Below are 15868 nucleotides of genomic sequence, written 5' to 3'. Positions count from 1 at the left end.
TAGCTCTGGGGCAGGCTGCTTCATGTGCAGGGACAAAGGTTCAACACACGGGTTCATTCACTTCTGCTTGAGTAAAAAACAAACAAGCAAACAAAAACTCAACGTCTTTCCTTTCTCCAAAATTAAGAAAAAAAAGAAGTCCTTAAAAATGATGTGGCACACTGCCGAGGCCAAGGTTCGATTCCCGGTCAGGGAAGCACGCTCTTCTTGAGCTGGAGAGATGGCTCAGTCGTTAAAGGCTAGGCTCACAACATGACTGCTCTTCCAGAGGTTCTGGGTTCAATTCCCAGCACCCACATGGCAGCTCACAACTGTCTGTAACTCCAAGATCTGACATCTTCACACAGACATACACACAGGCAAAGCACCAATGCAATTAAAATAATAATAAAAAATGATGGGGTGGGAGAAATGTCAAAATACATAGTAGCTGGGCATGATGAGATACGCTTGTAATCCTGGCACTCGGGGGTGGGGGTGGGGCAGAAGCAGGCTTTGTTTCATGAGACTCCAACAACACTCATATACTTACAATTGATCTTACACAGGGCACGAGAAGTGATGAGACAGAACATGGGCTTTCAACTCATAAATAAAAGTCTCTTAGTCAACCAGGCTCCCTCTGAAATGCCCTCAACTATCCAGAACCTTCTAGGAGGTTGCAGATTCTTAGTTTAGAATACTTTCTGGGTCATGAGAGAAAGGGGTCAAGGGTAATAGGGCCCCTCATAGACACCCTTCCAAAACACAACATCAGGGCTCCAACATCTTAGATCTCCGAGCTACTGCATGTGTGCATGTGCATACACGCAGAAACATGTATGGCTGCAAAGCTGAAACTTAATGGAATTGACAAACAGACAGCATCGGGGTGGAGCCTGCAGCTTAAGTCCTTCCAGTATAGGAAACCTCACTGGCCTGAACACAGACAGCACTGATAGATGGACAGCTCCTTCTCATCCCTATGGGTGGGAGTGCATGGCTATTCCTAGTTGGTGGAGCAATTTGTCTGGTTAATTCCACTAATGAATGAGATTCTGGCATGCTAACCCCAAACTTGTTCCCCAACAAATTTATGGGAGTATTTCACTGTTCTGAGAACTTACAGGATGGCATTGCCTCATTTACAGGATTGGAATTGCCTCCAAAGAGGGAGAGGAAAGATGAACCCTAACCCTAACCTGATTGTAGGAGTCAGAGGAGATGGAAGAGACCAGGAGAGCATGGCCTATTAATCAACTAAGCAGGGCTCATATGGGCTTGGAGAGACTGAAGTATGGGACCTGCACGGGTCTGCACCAGGATCTCTGTATATACGTTATGGCTGATAGCTTGATGTTTTTGTGGGATTCCTAAGAGTGGGAGCAAGTGTACCTCTGACTTTTTTGCCTGCTCTTGGGACTCTTTTCTCCCTATCAGGTTGCCTTCTTCAGCTCAACCAGAGTTTTTTGCCTTGTCTCATTGTAACTCATTTTGTCCTATTTGGTTGTCTCCTGGAGGCCTGCTCTTTTCTGAAATGGGGGAGGAAGGATCTGGGGAGAATGGGAGGTGGGGAAGGGCTTGGAGAAGTGGACGGAGGGGAAACTGTGGCTGGGATGTATGAGACAAGAATCTATTTTTAAAAAGCAGCAGCCTGCAGGTGGTATATTTTTGAGAATTGTCTCAGATATTCTCATAGTCCAAGTGAGTCTCACTTCCAGCTGCTTTGAAAATTTCAAAAATGGTTGTCTGGCAGCAGGGGAGATGGCTGGCTGTAAGTACTTGCCAAGCAAGCATGAGGATCTGAGTTCAAAACCCACTCTCACATAAAAAAAATGCAATGATTTGTTTTGTAACTCCAGTGAAAAGGAGGTGGGGTACAGGATGCCTGAGGTTTGCTGGCCAGCTCCAGGTTCAATGAGACCTTGTTCAGTAATAATACTAATACTAATAATACTGGAGAGATGATTCAGCAATTAAGAACAGTAGATGCTCTTCCAGAAGACCTGGGTTCAATTCTCAGCACCCACATAAAGGCTCAGAACTGTCTATAACTCTAATCCAAGAGGATCCAATGTCCTGGCCTCCATGGGCACCAGGCATGCATGCAGTGCACAAATATAGATGCAGACAAAACACCTACACACATAAACAAAATTAAGAGTAATAAAAAATAAGATGGAGAGCGACTATGGACCTCTCCTGCAGGCATACATGTCCACCCACACATACACGTGCACACACACACGAGTCAAATGTACACAACACACAGTTGTATGTGCTATTTCCTGAGGCTACCTGCTTGTAGTTCGTCTCAGCATTACTCAACATGGCAAATTACCTAGTTCATCATATTTGGCTTGGTGGATGACTTCTGCTCTCCCTCCCAATAACATCTGTCCTCCCTCAAACACTGGTTTGGCATGGAGAGGACATATTGTTGTGACTTTTAAGATGATCCTGAAAGCAAGACCCAAAGAAGATAACAACATGGGCCAAGCAAGACATTGAGCGACAGGGACACTGAGAATTATCACCCGTCTGGTACAGATGGACTGTCCCCGTTACAGTAACACTGTGGCCCAGGATAGGAGCTAAGGGATACAGCCTGAGATTCCCAGGTGACAAAGGTGCCTTAGTTGAGTGGTGACTGAGGTTAGATTTACTGCTGTTGGTGAAGCCCAGGTTAAAAATGGGGATGTAATCTCTCAGGGCTGTGGGGATGGCTCAGGGTAAAAGGTCTGCTGTGCATGCCTGGAGACCTGAATTCACTAAAAGTCAAAACCGCCATGAAAGGGACCAGGAAATCTTTTGGGAGCATCACTTCCGCTTTATCAGAGATGACAGATGCCTAGGCACTTGCTTCGGGTATATGCTACACAGCCTTGTCTGTTGGAACCACGGGCCCTAGAATGGTGGGAAAGCCTTTAAGAAGTGAGACCTATGGAAGATAATTAGGACCTGAGGGGCACCGTGCTCAGCAGATACTAATGCAGTTCCCCTAGAACCTGGCTATTTCCCAGGACAAGAGGTTGTTAGGAAGAACAAATTTAGCCCTTAATTGCTCCCTTGCTATCTTGCCATTCGATTCTCTACCAACCCTGGCTGCATACAGCTGATCTTCATTTATTATAACAGAGACTCATAGGCTATGCGTGTATAGTGGGCACTTAAGCCGTGGTGACAGAAACCCCAGAGGATGAATATTCGTGTTATGATGTTATCACTGGAGACTCTCAGAATACAGGACAGACGGGCAGACCCCACTCCCAAAGGGCAACTACCAAACAAGACCAGGTCCTAGTCACATGACCTGTGGCTGGTGATGGGAGCTCTGTGCTTGTCCCTACTCTAGTGGCTTTGCATAACAGTGCGAGATTTCCCATCCAAATGAAGACATGTGTGAAGATGGGTGTGGCGTGCAGTTGAGACTCTAAAACCAGACAGAAAACTACAGGTATGCTACTGTAGGTTGAACACAGGACAGAATGTCTCAGGCCTGGGGAGATGGCTCAGGCGGTAAAAGGTCTACTGTGCAAGCTGAGACACCGTGAGTTCAAATCGCCAGCATTCACATTAAAAAAAGGGCCGGGGGGGGGGGAGGGGGCAGGGCATGGCCATGCATGTTTCTAACCCCAGCCAGAAACAGAGGGATCCTAGAGCTTGCTGGTATGCCAGCCTAGCTAATTGGGGAGTTTCTGGCTCAGTGACAGGCCCTGTCTCCAAAGGTAAAGTGTCTCCCAGAGGATTCAGCACCTACCCCTGGCAACTCACAACCTCCTGTTACCCCAGCGCCTGGGGATTTGATGCTGCCTTCTGGCCTCCACAAACACCTGGTATACAAACACAGACACAACACACATTAAAATAAATAAGCAAATGCAAAGTGCAGATCTATCAAGGAAGACATCAACCTTGACTTTGCACTGTACATGCCTGCACACGTGCGCGCACACATACGTACACATACCAATTCCTTCTACGGTTCCCTGCTCACATAACACACAATGCTCATCTCCAATTGATGCAACTCAGTAATTTTTATTGCAACTGGAAGACAATACATCACAGAAACTTTATGGTAGGTCCAGGGAAGTGTTATTTACAATAAATGATGAAGTAGTTTGTCTTTGGCAATATGATTACACATGAAGAACGCAAAATGCTGTATGGATCCCTCCCAAGCGACACCAAGTCCCCCGAGCTCAGCTGATGGCGCCATCTCCACACCCCTGCTTTAAGCAAATGCAAGCACCACCGAACATCATTTTCTTTCTCCTTTATGACTCCCCCCTTCTGTCATGATGTTGGCAGTTTCATACAGGAAAAAAAATTGGCTTCTGAAGAAATTATTACTCTTGTAAATTAATTTGGCCTTGTAGATCTGTTGGCCTGGAAAGGGCAGGCGACCCTAAGGTTCAGCCACAACCCTCTCAGGTTTTATCAATGTGGTTTTGTTTTCTGTAAAACTAAAACAAAACTCAGAAATGTTACAGGGTCAGAGTATTAAAAAATGTCCATGAAGCTGCTTCCCAGACACACACAGATACTTTCTCCACGCCCGTGTTCACCACGGCAGGACAGACAGTGGAGATAATGGTGCGAAGCTGGCTGAGCCAGCTACGGCCTTGGATGGCTTCAACACACACACAAAGAATGGCGAATGCATCCGTAACAGAAAGTGTGCTGTTTCCTCTAAAACAGGGGAAGTGGGGGGAAAACCAGGTATGAAAAGATAAAATACAATTTCTAGGTTTGACAGGATCACCATATCGAAGTCTTTTGAGAATCCAATATGGAGTATCGATTATTTGCAAAAGGGTGGAGAAGGCGTGTTCTCCGATTTTGCAAATGAAACACAGTGGAGAAACACTGCTGTAGAGATCTCAAATAAAGAGTCTTGATTTCAATACTAATGAGATAGGAAGGGTACTTGTGAGCATCCCACAGCAAATCAGAAAGGATCGTTCCACAGCGGTCTGATTCCAGAAGCTTGACAGCCCGAGGCAGCACCATAGACATATCCATTCCGGCCATGAAAAGGTGGATCGTTTTTTAAAAATGGTGTTTTCCTTCCTTAATTTTTGGTCAGTGAAGCTAGCACTTGTTTGCTGAAGGGTGGAAGAGTGACCAAGTCACACCCATTTTTCATGATAAAGCAACCGAGTGGACAAGTCTGTGCTTAATTCAAGGATAGCCAGCAGGAGAGAGGACGCTGGGAGTTAGCCACCATGGCTGGCGCGCTCTCACACGAAGAGGGGTTAACAGATGAATTCACGAAGGTGGGCAGGTCTATACAGAACACTGAATGCCGTGTGTAATTCCTCATGACATCCCAAGAAACAGGAACACCACACAATGTATATACTTTGATTTACACATTCCATTACAAAGAAAAAAATAAAAAGAAGACACCATTACAATTTTGTAACTGTGTTAACTGCAATAGAAACCAAAGTCTAGTCTGACAGGTAACTAAAAAGGGTTTATCACGTAGGTTATATAGCAAAAGTGTTGATGTCTATTATATATAGTAGTATAAATAATAAAAAAGTATTATTTAAATTAGATCACAGTGCTGCATCATGTGCCTAACAGTGTTTGATATAGTACTGGTGGGCTGGGACCTACAACACGAAGGACTTAATTGTCAACACTGGCAAGTCACAATCAAGAAGGGACATATGTTCCAATGTTTTCTTTTGGTGGCAAAAAAGTAATAAGAAAAATAAAATTAAAAAACTTCTGAAGATGAAAGAAAAGGACTTCTCTAGAGAAACAAAGAAATCAATTGCAACATCTGGGCAGCTGTGATCCACCAGAAAGAAATGAGTCCCGACCTGAATAAGGTTTGAAAGGGGAAGGGAAATCACACTGAATTTAGTCCAATCCCATATATGGGAAAACATCCCACGCAGGTCACTTGTCCCTAACTCTGGCATGTCATAGCCTCCCCACCCCGAGAGGCTGGAGGTCCCAGAGTGGCACTACTGAAACCCAAATTGGTATATTGACTCTTAGGCTGGGCACCAAAGCCATTCTCTCTTGCCTGGGTACCACTGAATGCAATACTCTAGAATGTTCCATGGTAGGAACTGCTATGAACAGAAAGCACTAGACATGCTGAACGACTCTCCAAAAAAAAAATCCATTCTTGGGAAAGGGTATCAACCCATTCCTCCTTAAAGACCCAGCCAAAGATGGAGACCTGCTTCCGTTGTCCTGACCACAGTTTCCTTACACAGGTGGGTTTGGCTCAGCTCTGGTTTCAGAGAGCCAGCTTTACCAAAACAACTTTTGAAAAATATACTGACTGGAGAAGGGGAGGGAAGTAGGAGCTTGCGATATGTCAGAAAGAAAATCTATGATGCGAACCCTTTCACAAAAGTACTGGAGAAAGAAGAAAGATGACCAAGGATAGGATAAAATATCATGGGTGTTTCACCTAAGAAAAGAAAACCACTGCCTCTTCTCTTAAATGTGTCCGAGGGCCAACAGCCAGTGGTTGTAACGTCAACGGTGCTGATGTGGTCACTGCTGTTTCCAAAGCATCTGTAAATATTGCTATAGTTCCCCATTTTCCCCTCCCCCCCCCTGCCCCATGTGAGTACATGAGATCCTGGAATGACACATGAACCACAAAGAAAGAACACCACACCCCTTTAACGATGCTCAGGTGATCTGTCAGACTAATGGATACACAGGCTAGTTTGAAAGCTAAAAGAACACCTGACGTTTGGGAAGAAAGTCCAAGACTAAAGTGAATTACACTTAAGCAAAATATTCTTTCACAAATAGGCTTGTGCTTAAATTCTCTACTGCTCTTGGGGGGAGGGGAAAGAGAGGGTGCCTCCTGCCCCTTGGCTTGTTAAGGACACGGGACAGCCTCATTCGGCAGACTTCGCTACAAACGTCCACATACACATTGATAACTTTGTTTTTGCCTCAACAGTCAAAATACAGAGTTAAACACAATTGAGCCATTGTTTTGGTTATGCATAATGTGTATGCCTCCAAAACAGAAGGAAAATAGAAAAAGGTACCCTTACTAAAGTTTCCCCAACAAGTCTTCCAGAAAATTCCAACAAAGGCGCCAAGGGAGGCTCAGGAAAATAACACTTAGAAAGCTGCCCGATGAGGTATTTATGCAAAAAGAGTGGTTCTGGGGTTCAGAACACACTTGTATAAGATAGTTTTCTAGATCTCAGAGAGATCAGAAAAGTAAATCACACACACACTGCATCTTGTTATCTCTGAAAGAGGCTTCTGCCCCTTCGGAAAAATGAAACGAGGGGAGACAGCCCACGTGGGGTTTTCATCGGAAGAAGTCCCCTGCCAGAAACAGTGCTGAGTGCTTACCTTTGCCTTCAGTAGAGGTCTGACTCACCATCTTGGGGGTGGGGAGGGTGGTCTTTTGGACGTGGTTAGGTGACAACAGAAATCAAAGTGTGGCTCAGGTTTCAGAGCTGAGGATGGCTTGTGGGGTGTCAGAGGTTTGTGGAGAAGGAGGCATCAGAGCACTGGAAAACACACCTGTGCTCTCATCTAACCCTGAACCCCCAAGTTGAGAGAGCCCAGGCTCAAGGACAGGTGGGGGTAAATCTAGCCTGTCCACAAGTGGGAGTCCCCGCCCCTTCTTTCTGAAGCTGCCTTCAGATTAGGTAGGGGAATGCACCAGATAACCTGTCTTTTCTTCCAGGCGGATGCAGTTGCCATGGTACCAGGTTCTGACAGGTGGGCATAGCTTAAAAGTTCCACTCCTGTCCTGTTTCAAAAGTCCAAGGTCACCTCAATTTTCTCCCTCTCCCAAACATCTGACCCTGAGCCATGGTAGTGTTTTGTTTTCAAAAGTTCCCTCCATTTGGATGGAAGGCCATACTGTTTTAGGGATTTCTCTTTAGACCTCAAGGAACAACAATTTTTTGGCAAAGGTAACTGGAGTTTCTGGCTTGTGTGACATGGTCTGGTTGTTATTCAGCTCTCACTATCTAGGTGGTCTTAGTCCCAGGGCGGTTACTGCTGAAGAAGGCAGAGATGGCCAGAGCGAAATCACCCAGTTGCAGTAAAACACAGGGCTGGCCCATCTAAGCCCATTATCACTTACTTCCTCCTACCCATGTACCCTATCTCTTACCCTCACCCAGTAAGGCCCATTAGCATGTTTCCCCTTCTTCTGGCGAATTTGCATAATTATTCACTGCCTTTTTCCTAGAACCAAATCACAGAAATGATTTTTCTCAAGTAAGCGTCCCATCATTCTCTTGACTCTATCATACACACTACTAAGTTTGCCCTCCAATTATTGCGTCATGTTAAACACATACAGACAAAGGAAAGGACACACTCTTCAGCAGAGAGTCAGGGGGTCGGGGCTGAGTGTGGACAAGGCAGTACAGAGCTCAACCATCCAAGCCCTACCAGAGTATGAAGATAATTTATATTGCAGAGTAAGTTCCCCAACAGTCAGAGTTTGTCCCTGAAGATTAAACCTTAAACACCTGCTTCAAAAAACCAAAACAAAGTAACAACAAAAGGAAAGAAAGAAAAGGAAAAGAAAAAGAAAAAAGAAAGGAAAAAAGGAACAAAAGAACCTCTAAGCCTAAGGGCTTAAAAATTAGAGGCATAGCCTTCTCTCTATTTTCTATATTTATATGAAAATAATTCATGCTTCATGCTAAATACATTATTTACCTTACAAGAACTTTGTTATTTTTGAATAAAAAAAAGTTTGTTTTTGTGGGTTTTTTTTTCTTTTTCTTTTTTTCTTTTTTTTTTTCTCTTCAAAGGAATCCATGCATCGTGGATCAGAAATTTCTGCTGGCTACACTGGCTGAATGTGAAAAATCACTGATTTTTTTTGCAAAAAAATGAGTCCCGACATTAATTGCAAGCCCTTTTTGAGGGCAGTATAGGAGTTGTATTGTTTACCATGTTTTTGCTTTTCATGTCCATCAATGTGCCTTTAACTTCTTAAAAAGACACCACAATACTAATGGCAGTTTCTGTAGCACCCCCCTCCCCCAAACTTGGATCAGATTGTTTAGATGGGAAAGAATCTGTACCATTTTTCCTTTCTTAACAGCTACTGTCATGTCTTGGGCTTGAGTTAAAAGGACACAGCCTGTTTTCTGTATTAGCTTTAAGTCTTGTGTGTCCATGTGCGTGCACGCATGCGGGTGTGCGTGTTCCCAGGCCAACCTTCAGGCTTATGGCTTTGGGGAAGTCTTCTTAATTTAACGTAGAGCAGAATTCAGTGGTTAGCAATGGCTCTAAGAATCCTCCCTGTCTCTCCTCTTTGTCACTGACACCTAGTGAGATGGTTCCAGGTTCAGGCTTAAGAAGTACAGACAACTGGCAGCTGGGCCCTGGGCTTGCTATCTGGCAATGCCGTTGGCGTCTCTGGCACAGTGGGATGCCAGTGCCAGAGCAGGGGTTACCCTCAGAGGGCACCGTTCTGAGGGGCACACAGGGCTCGGCAGTGTCTGGACTAACTCCTCAGTTTCACTCCGAACACAACTGACTTATTAAACCTAAGGCTGGCCTGAGCACGAGGATTCTGCATGCGTGCCTCCTAGGTGGTGACAGAGTGTTCCTGTGACACTAATGTTGACATTCCTGTGGGTTCAGCTACAGGTTTCTGACAGGCTGCAGGAAGCAATGGTTAATTTTGGCTTTTTTTTTTTTTCGGTTCTTGTCTTCAGATAAAGAAAAGCTTTTGTAAAACGGCTGAGTGTCAATATGAGTTCTATGGCTTCAATCTCCTTTAAACATAAAATTCTTAAGGGTCCAAAACCAAAGGAGTGGGGGGCAAATTATAAAAAAAAAGAAAGAAAGAAAAGAAAATCAAACCAACAAAAGGAAAAAAAGAAAAGGAAAAAATTGCTGATATTGCCACAAATCATTAGAAATCTCCTGACATGCTGACACCAAATGGCCATAAGTTCAAAACAAATCAGAGACTTGTTTCAGTTTTTTGTGGTTTCCTTTTGTTCTTTCTGCCCCTTGGCCGTCCGATTGGTGATGTTGTTCAAACAGGACCGAATCCCTGCCAAGTGCAGGAGCGAACCGGCAGCCTCTTTCATCTCCTCATCGTCGCTCTCGGGGGGTTTTTCTGTGCGTCTCTTTTTGAGGGGCAGTGTGTCGCTGGGGACCTTCCTGGCCTTGGCGAAGTGCTGTCGCTTCTTGTGCTGGGATGCATATCCGCTGTCCCCCAGGGCATCCTTGGCCTCCTTCTGGCTGGGTTTCCGGTCATCCTCCTCTGTCTCACTGTGGCTCTCATGGCTCTGGAAGCTTCCCTCACTGCCCTCCTGGCTCCCCTTGGTGGCAAACTCGTAGTGGTCGTCAGCTGAGGAGGAGGAGGAAGAGATGGAGTCGCTGGCCGGAGAGGTGCTTCGAGCATTGGAGGACTTGGCACTACTGTAGTTATGATCCTCCTTGGGGTCACCACTGACCACTGGGGAGCCACACGGCGGCTCACTCTCAGTCCGCATCCGGCAACTGGTGATGCTATTCCTGCAGATGGAGAGGAAACAACAAATTACATCTTTGGGGGAAGCTGGGCTCCTGCAAACACTGCTAGCAATTCCAAAACATGGTTAACAGGTACAGGAGCTCCGCAGATTGAACCCCTGATCCCGAACCTGTAAAGGTGGCCACACCCCTCTGGGCGTGGCTTCAGGCGGTCTTTTTTCTCTTGGGTCAGCCTATCGGTTAGGAAGGGTAGAGAAGCGCCCCGTGGCTCTTTATACTTTTCTGTTCCCCAATAAACACCCATTTATTATTTATTTTGGGTCTAGTGGAACCATTACACCCACGCCTTCACCACCCGTGTCTTTCCTGCTTCTCCCTCTCCACCCCCATTGCTGTGGCTGAGTTGTCAAAACAATCCGTCTTTTACAGCACTGTGGGGTAATACACTGCCAGCCGATGTTCGCTGGGCGTCTCTGAGAGGAAGGCATGTTCTTTTGTGGAACTGCTGCATGAGGTGGCATTTGCCAGAAGGCTAAATACAACATGCAGCAAAGAGTCCTGCTTTGTGGTGACAGCTACTCACTCAGGCATCCTCTCTCTCACTCAATCTGCTGAGCATGGAAGAGAGGGAATGTCACCTCAGTGGACCCAGGGGAGCTGCTAATGAAGATCCTAGCATCTAACAAAACGTTAAGTCAGGGATGGTTCGCGGAGGAGAGGGCAGTAAGTTACTGTTCCTTGGGCTCCCCACCAACAGATGACCTGCTGAGCCCACTGTTGTGTTTAACTCCATCAAATAGACTGTAGCCTCCTTATTTCTCATGGGTGAGAAGCGAGCGCTACAACGTTTGGCGATTTACCAAAGCCATGTAGTAAGACAGAGTTGGGATTAAGTGTTGGGCTACACCACTTGAAACAGCGCTCTCCTGCAATTCCCTATAGCATGGCTCCCTGCCACAACTTCTCACTGGCTCTCCCAGAACCCATTGAGCCCTGGATCACCATTTGGGTTGTGTATCTTTCTGTCTGGGAGGCCACTGACCACCCTATGTCTCCTCATTGGGAAGTAGGGAGAGGGACTGTGCCCACCTTCTGTTGCCTTCCTGATGTGCCTGGCACAGCAGATGCTCAGGGTAGGTGCAAGTCAGGCTGAGGGATGGGTGAGCGCAGGGGGCATAGGCTACTTATAGGTAAAGGTGAGGGGCAGGGAACATTCTAGCAAAAAAATGGCATGATGGGGTATGAAGGAGCACCTGACTGGCTCGGAGGGAGAATCTCGCTCGCTTCCTGTCTTTTCTTAACTCTCCTCTCCTGCCAAGAGGTCCCACTTCCCAGCACATATCTCCTGGAGAGCTTCATTTTCTCTCAGAAGGATATGGGACCCAGCAGAGAGATGAGAGGTCCTAGGACAGGAATCCATCAAGGGTCGCTTCAGGACACAGGCCTGAACTTTAGGGTCTACCCTCCTCAGCCACACCCTGTAGTTTTCCTTTGCTGGCTTGTGCCTTGGGTGAATAACCACGGCTGGCATAGATTCCATGGGAGTATTACCAAGTATGCATGAGAAATGTGTTTAGTTATATAGCTAGCTCTCAGTAGTTATCAATAGCAGATTAAAAAAAGACCTATGTCATATACACATGTTTTTCTGGATCTTTTTTTGTTGAACATAGATGCTGTGAGACAAAAAACAAAATTCTATTAAAATATGAAACAGTTTCTTAGGGAACCCAGAATTGGGCTATGGTTGGCTTTTAACAAATCAATTCTGTTATGAACCCTTATTTATAAATATTCAGTGTGTGTGGGCACAGACATGGCGGTCAGACGGGGGGTCATGCTTAGGTCGTCAGGCTTATCGAGCAAGTACCTTTACTTGCTCAGCCATCTCTGAGACTTAGGCACAATTTAGGTAGAGGAGGTCATGAGACTGCGGCCCTGGCTGAGCAAACACCAGAAGGGAGAAAACCAGGAGATTGGACAGGAAGTAGGGCAAAGCCCCACCGACTTACTGTCTAGTTTAGTGGGTCTGGTTAAGGAGCCACGTTCATTATGTCTTCTTCTCCCCTTGCTTCCTTGTAGGTATGCTTTTTTTTTTTAATGAAAAGTTTGAAGGTGGATGGAAAAATGTCAGAAAGGAAGCCATGAGATACCTAATGAGTTAGCCTTCTAAGTGGACACCCTCTCCTGAGGGAGAACCCATGTCGATAAGGGGAGTGGAAAAATGTGATCTATGCTCGAGGACCCTGTGCTATGGAGGGGTCCACCCAGAACCAGCCTACCTATGATAATGATTCCACACTCAGCTTGGAATATCACCCAGCTCAGCCATCTACAGATAAACAAAATCACAGAGACTCCCAAGACCCCTCCCATAGTAGAGTACTAGTCTTGTTAGTACTCGAACCTAGATGGTTCAGGTGGTGGTGGTGCGCATGCCTTTAATCTCAGAGGCAGAGGGATCTCTGTGAGTTCGAGGACAGCCTGGTCAACAGAGAGACTTCTAGGACAGCTGGGTCTACACAGAGAAACCCTGTCACAAAAACAAACAATAGAACCCAAAACTAGATGGCTCAGCTGGCATTTTAAACATGTGCCCAGTCCCTAGAAGGAACCAGTACAAACAGCCAGAACCTCTGGCTGAGGACAGGCACATCGGGCGCCTTTATGGCGTGAGAACTGGAACACAGCCGGATCTCATTCTTACTTAATGACATTAACTTTCTCTGAGATTTCAGCACAGGTTTATAATCCATAAATTACACACCAAACTCTACAGGGAGTGACAGGCTCCTTCAATTATTAATAACTTGGCACAAAGTGACTCACGATGGTGTAGGCCAGTTGCACTGAGCTGGTGTCAAGTGCCTCCTCCTGCAGGGAGTTGTCACTACAGGACACCAAATGAGTAAAAAAAGAAAAAAAAAAAAAAAAAAAAACCAGCCATCCTGAACTTGTTGGAAGGTGCATTTCTAACTACGGTCTCTGCCCCCAAGCCAAAAACCAAAGCCCAAAGCCATTCATTTAACATTTGGTACAGTTGAAATGTCTGCAGTTTCTTAGTGTTAGCTGAATTTATAAATCATAATCTTCATGATGACCAGATTAACATAAATGAAAGCTATTTGCTTTTACCAGGCTCCTAGGAATTTAAACCATAGGCCCAACAAAGCCATGAGCTCTTAATCTCAAACCTGGAAGTTGTCCACCTTTTTTCAACTACATGAGAAAGAAAGCAAGTGAGACCTCGCAGTAATTCAAGCCAAAAATGATCAATATTTGTAGCTAAGAAGCCGAGGTGCAGGCCTATGCTCATACCATTTTTTCTTACAGTTAATTATTGGTTCTATCCTACTTAAATAGCATAGGGTATCCCAATGGCTCTCAACCTGTGGGTCACAACCCTATTGGGGGTCACTAAAGACCATCAGAAAATAAGATATTTACATTATGATTCATAACATAGCAAAATTATAGTTGTGAAATAATTTTATGGTTGGGGTCACCATAACATGAGGAACTGTATTAAGGGGATCACAGCATTAGGAAGGTTGAGAACCACTGAATTATCTGGTACCCATGGGTTCTCTATAGAATGGACTGTTTTAAACCTACTGGCTGTCATTTGGGAGAGTTGTCTGCACTAGGCATTGACCTGAAGACTCTGACCTCTTGCCAAGTGTGAAAAGCAGACAGAATTAACATAAGGATCACAGAAGTAGGGGACCCAAGGCAGTGTAAGACTTTTCTACTAAAGCTACCACACGCAAAGAGATAGGGCCAAGAGAGAGGCTTTTGACCAGGTGGCAAGGGAGACACATTTAGAAGCAGTTTCTCTGACTATAATACAGATGACGCCAGTTTTGGCGCAGCATCGGATTTTAAAGGCATTCTGAGTTTACTGGGAAGTATGGGGGGGGGGGCTGGCAAAACCAACACTTATTGTGCAAACTTGACAGCCTGAGTTTGATACCTGGAACCCTGGTAGAAGTCAAGAGCCAAAGCTGTGCTCTGACTCCGGGATGGGTATCACACTCATACACATGTATCATCACACACATTTGCCAAAAAATAAAAAATAAAAATAAATAAAACAAGGGTGATCTCAGTGACCCACAAAGACACGCATGTACCCATCCATCCCAACCTATAGTTTCAAAAATAACTTGAAATGTGAGCAATGGGTGAATCAGGAAGCCAGGCTTTCCCTGGAACAAATATCTATCCCAGGACTAGGGCAAGAGCCCATACTGATGGAAGAAGAAAGGCAAGTGTGGATGGGAAACTGATTTTGTCAGCTTCCTGGATTTTATGGTTGCTCTAAGGGAATTAAAATGGACTCAAGCCCATTATTTCCCCAGGCTCCCAGAAGTTTGAAAAAGCAAATCTTCTCTGGAAGAATGCACTTCAAATCCAACCACAGAGAATTCCAACTAATTAGCGTGCAGAGAACCTAGGTTTATAATTTTAAAAACCATTAAGCACAAGGGAAATACTCTACTATAAGGGAGAGACGGCAGAGAAACAACTACAGAACCCAAACTGCAAAGAATGCACATGTGGAGATGAGTTGGGGCAGAGTGTGAGCTTAGTGTTTAAAATAAACAAAAGGTGAGCCGCAGGAGGTCAACAGTCCTGTAACCCTGGTGCTCAGGGGGCTGAGGCCTGAGCTATACCCAAGACTTTCCCTTATGGACTGGAAAACAAATTATACAACACATAGCAGGGTATGGCTAAGAGGTGGAATGATGGTGAGAGAGCTGGACTGGACGTGAAAACTGGGCAGTGGTGCTGGGGAGACGGCTGAACCATAAGAGCTGGTTCAACACCTAGGTAGAAGCTAGAACCTAGAGAGTCTGTGTATAATTCCAGTGCTGGGGGTCAAGGTGGTCATGGGAGGATCATGGGAGGTCATGGGCTTCCTAAACAGACACTCTGACCCAACCAGTGAGCTCCAGGCTCCAAAACACCTGTGTGTGGTGGCACATGCCTACAACTCCAGCACTTGTGTGGATACAGAGAGGTTAGAGTTCAAGATCATCTTTAGCTACCTATATAGGGAGTTCAAGGTTAACCTTTGCTATGAGACTATGTCTCAAACAAAGAAACACAAGAAAATTTTACATAAACTGAGCTGGCCTTTTAGAGGGGTAAGAAAGCATAAGAGGATGTAATACCCAAATTAATGGCTGAGAGTTTTCTAGATTAGATGAAAAGTATCTCGTTTTCCAACTCAAAAAGCCAATACATGTTATCAGGATAAAAAAAAAATGAAACCCATAGCTACCTATCACTATCAAAGAAAGAGGCAAGTCAAGGAACAAACAATACTGGTCACAAAAAAATTCAAAGAAATCACCCAACTAACCAACACAACCTAACCAGTTAACCAAAACCACAAAGGATAGCTAGACATAAC

The 15868-nt window shown here is 45.2% G+C and overlaps 1 protein-coding gene across 6 annotated transcripts in view; it reads right to left on the bottom strand.

Annotated features, from left to right (window-relative positions):
• Positions 1–4000: 4000 nt before the first annotated feature.
• Positions 4001–15868, bottom strand: part of Foxn3 (forkhead box N3) — a 369915-nt gene continuing 358047 nt past the window's right edge. For all 6 annotated transcript variants that reach the window (XM_040742642.1, XM_013112178.3, XM_021226213.2 and 3 more), the window contains one exon: positions 4001–10491. In XM_040742642.1, coding sequence (XP_040598576.1) covers positions 9945–10491 — 547 coding nt within the window. In that variant the 3' untranslated portion in view covers positions 4001–9944. The remainder of the gene's footprint in view (positions 10492–15868) is intronic.

The sequence above is a fragment of the Mesocricetus auratus genome, unplaced genomic scaffold (assembly GCF_017639785.1).
Source record: "Mesocricetus auratus isolate SY011 unplaced genomic scaffold, BCM_Maur_2.0 Super-Scaffold_15014, whole genome shotgun sequence".
In the NCBI taxonomy this organism is placed as follows: Eukaryota; Metazoa; Chordata; class Mammalia; order Rodentia; family Cricetidae; genus Mesocricetus; species Mesocricetus auratus.
The sequence above is the reverse complement of the archived record's forward strand: the minus strand, read 5'-3'. Positions and strand labels throughout refer to the sequence as shown.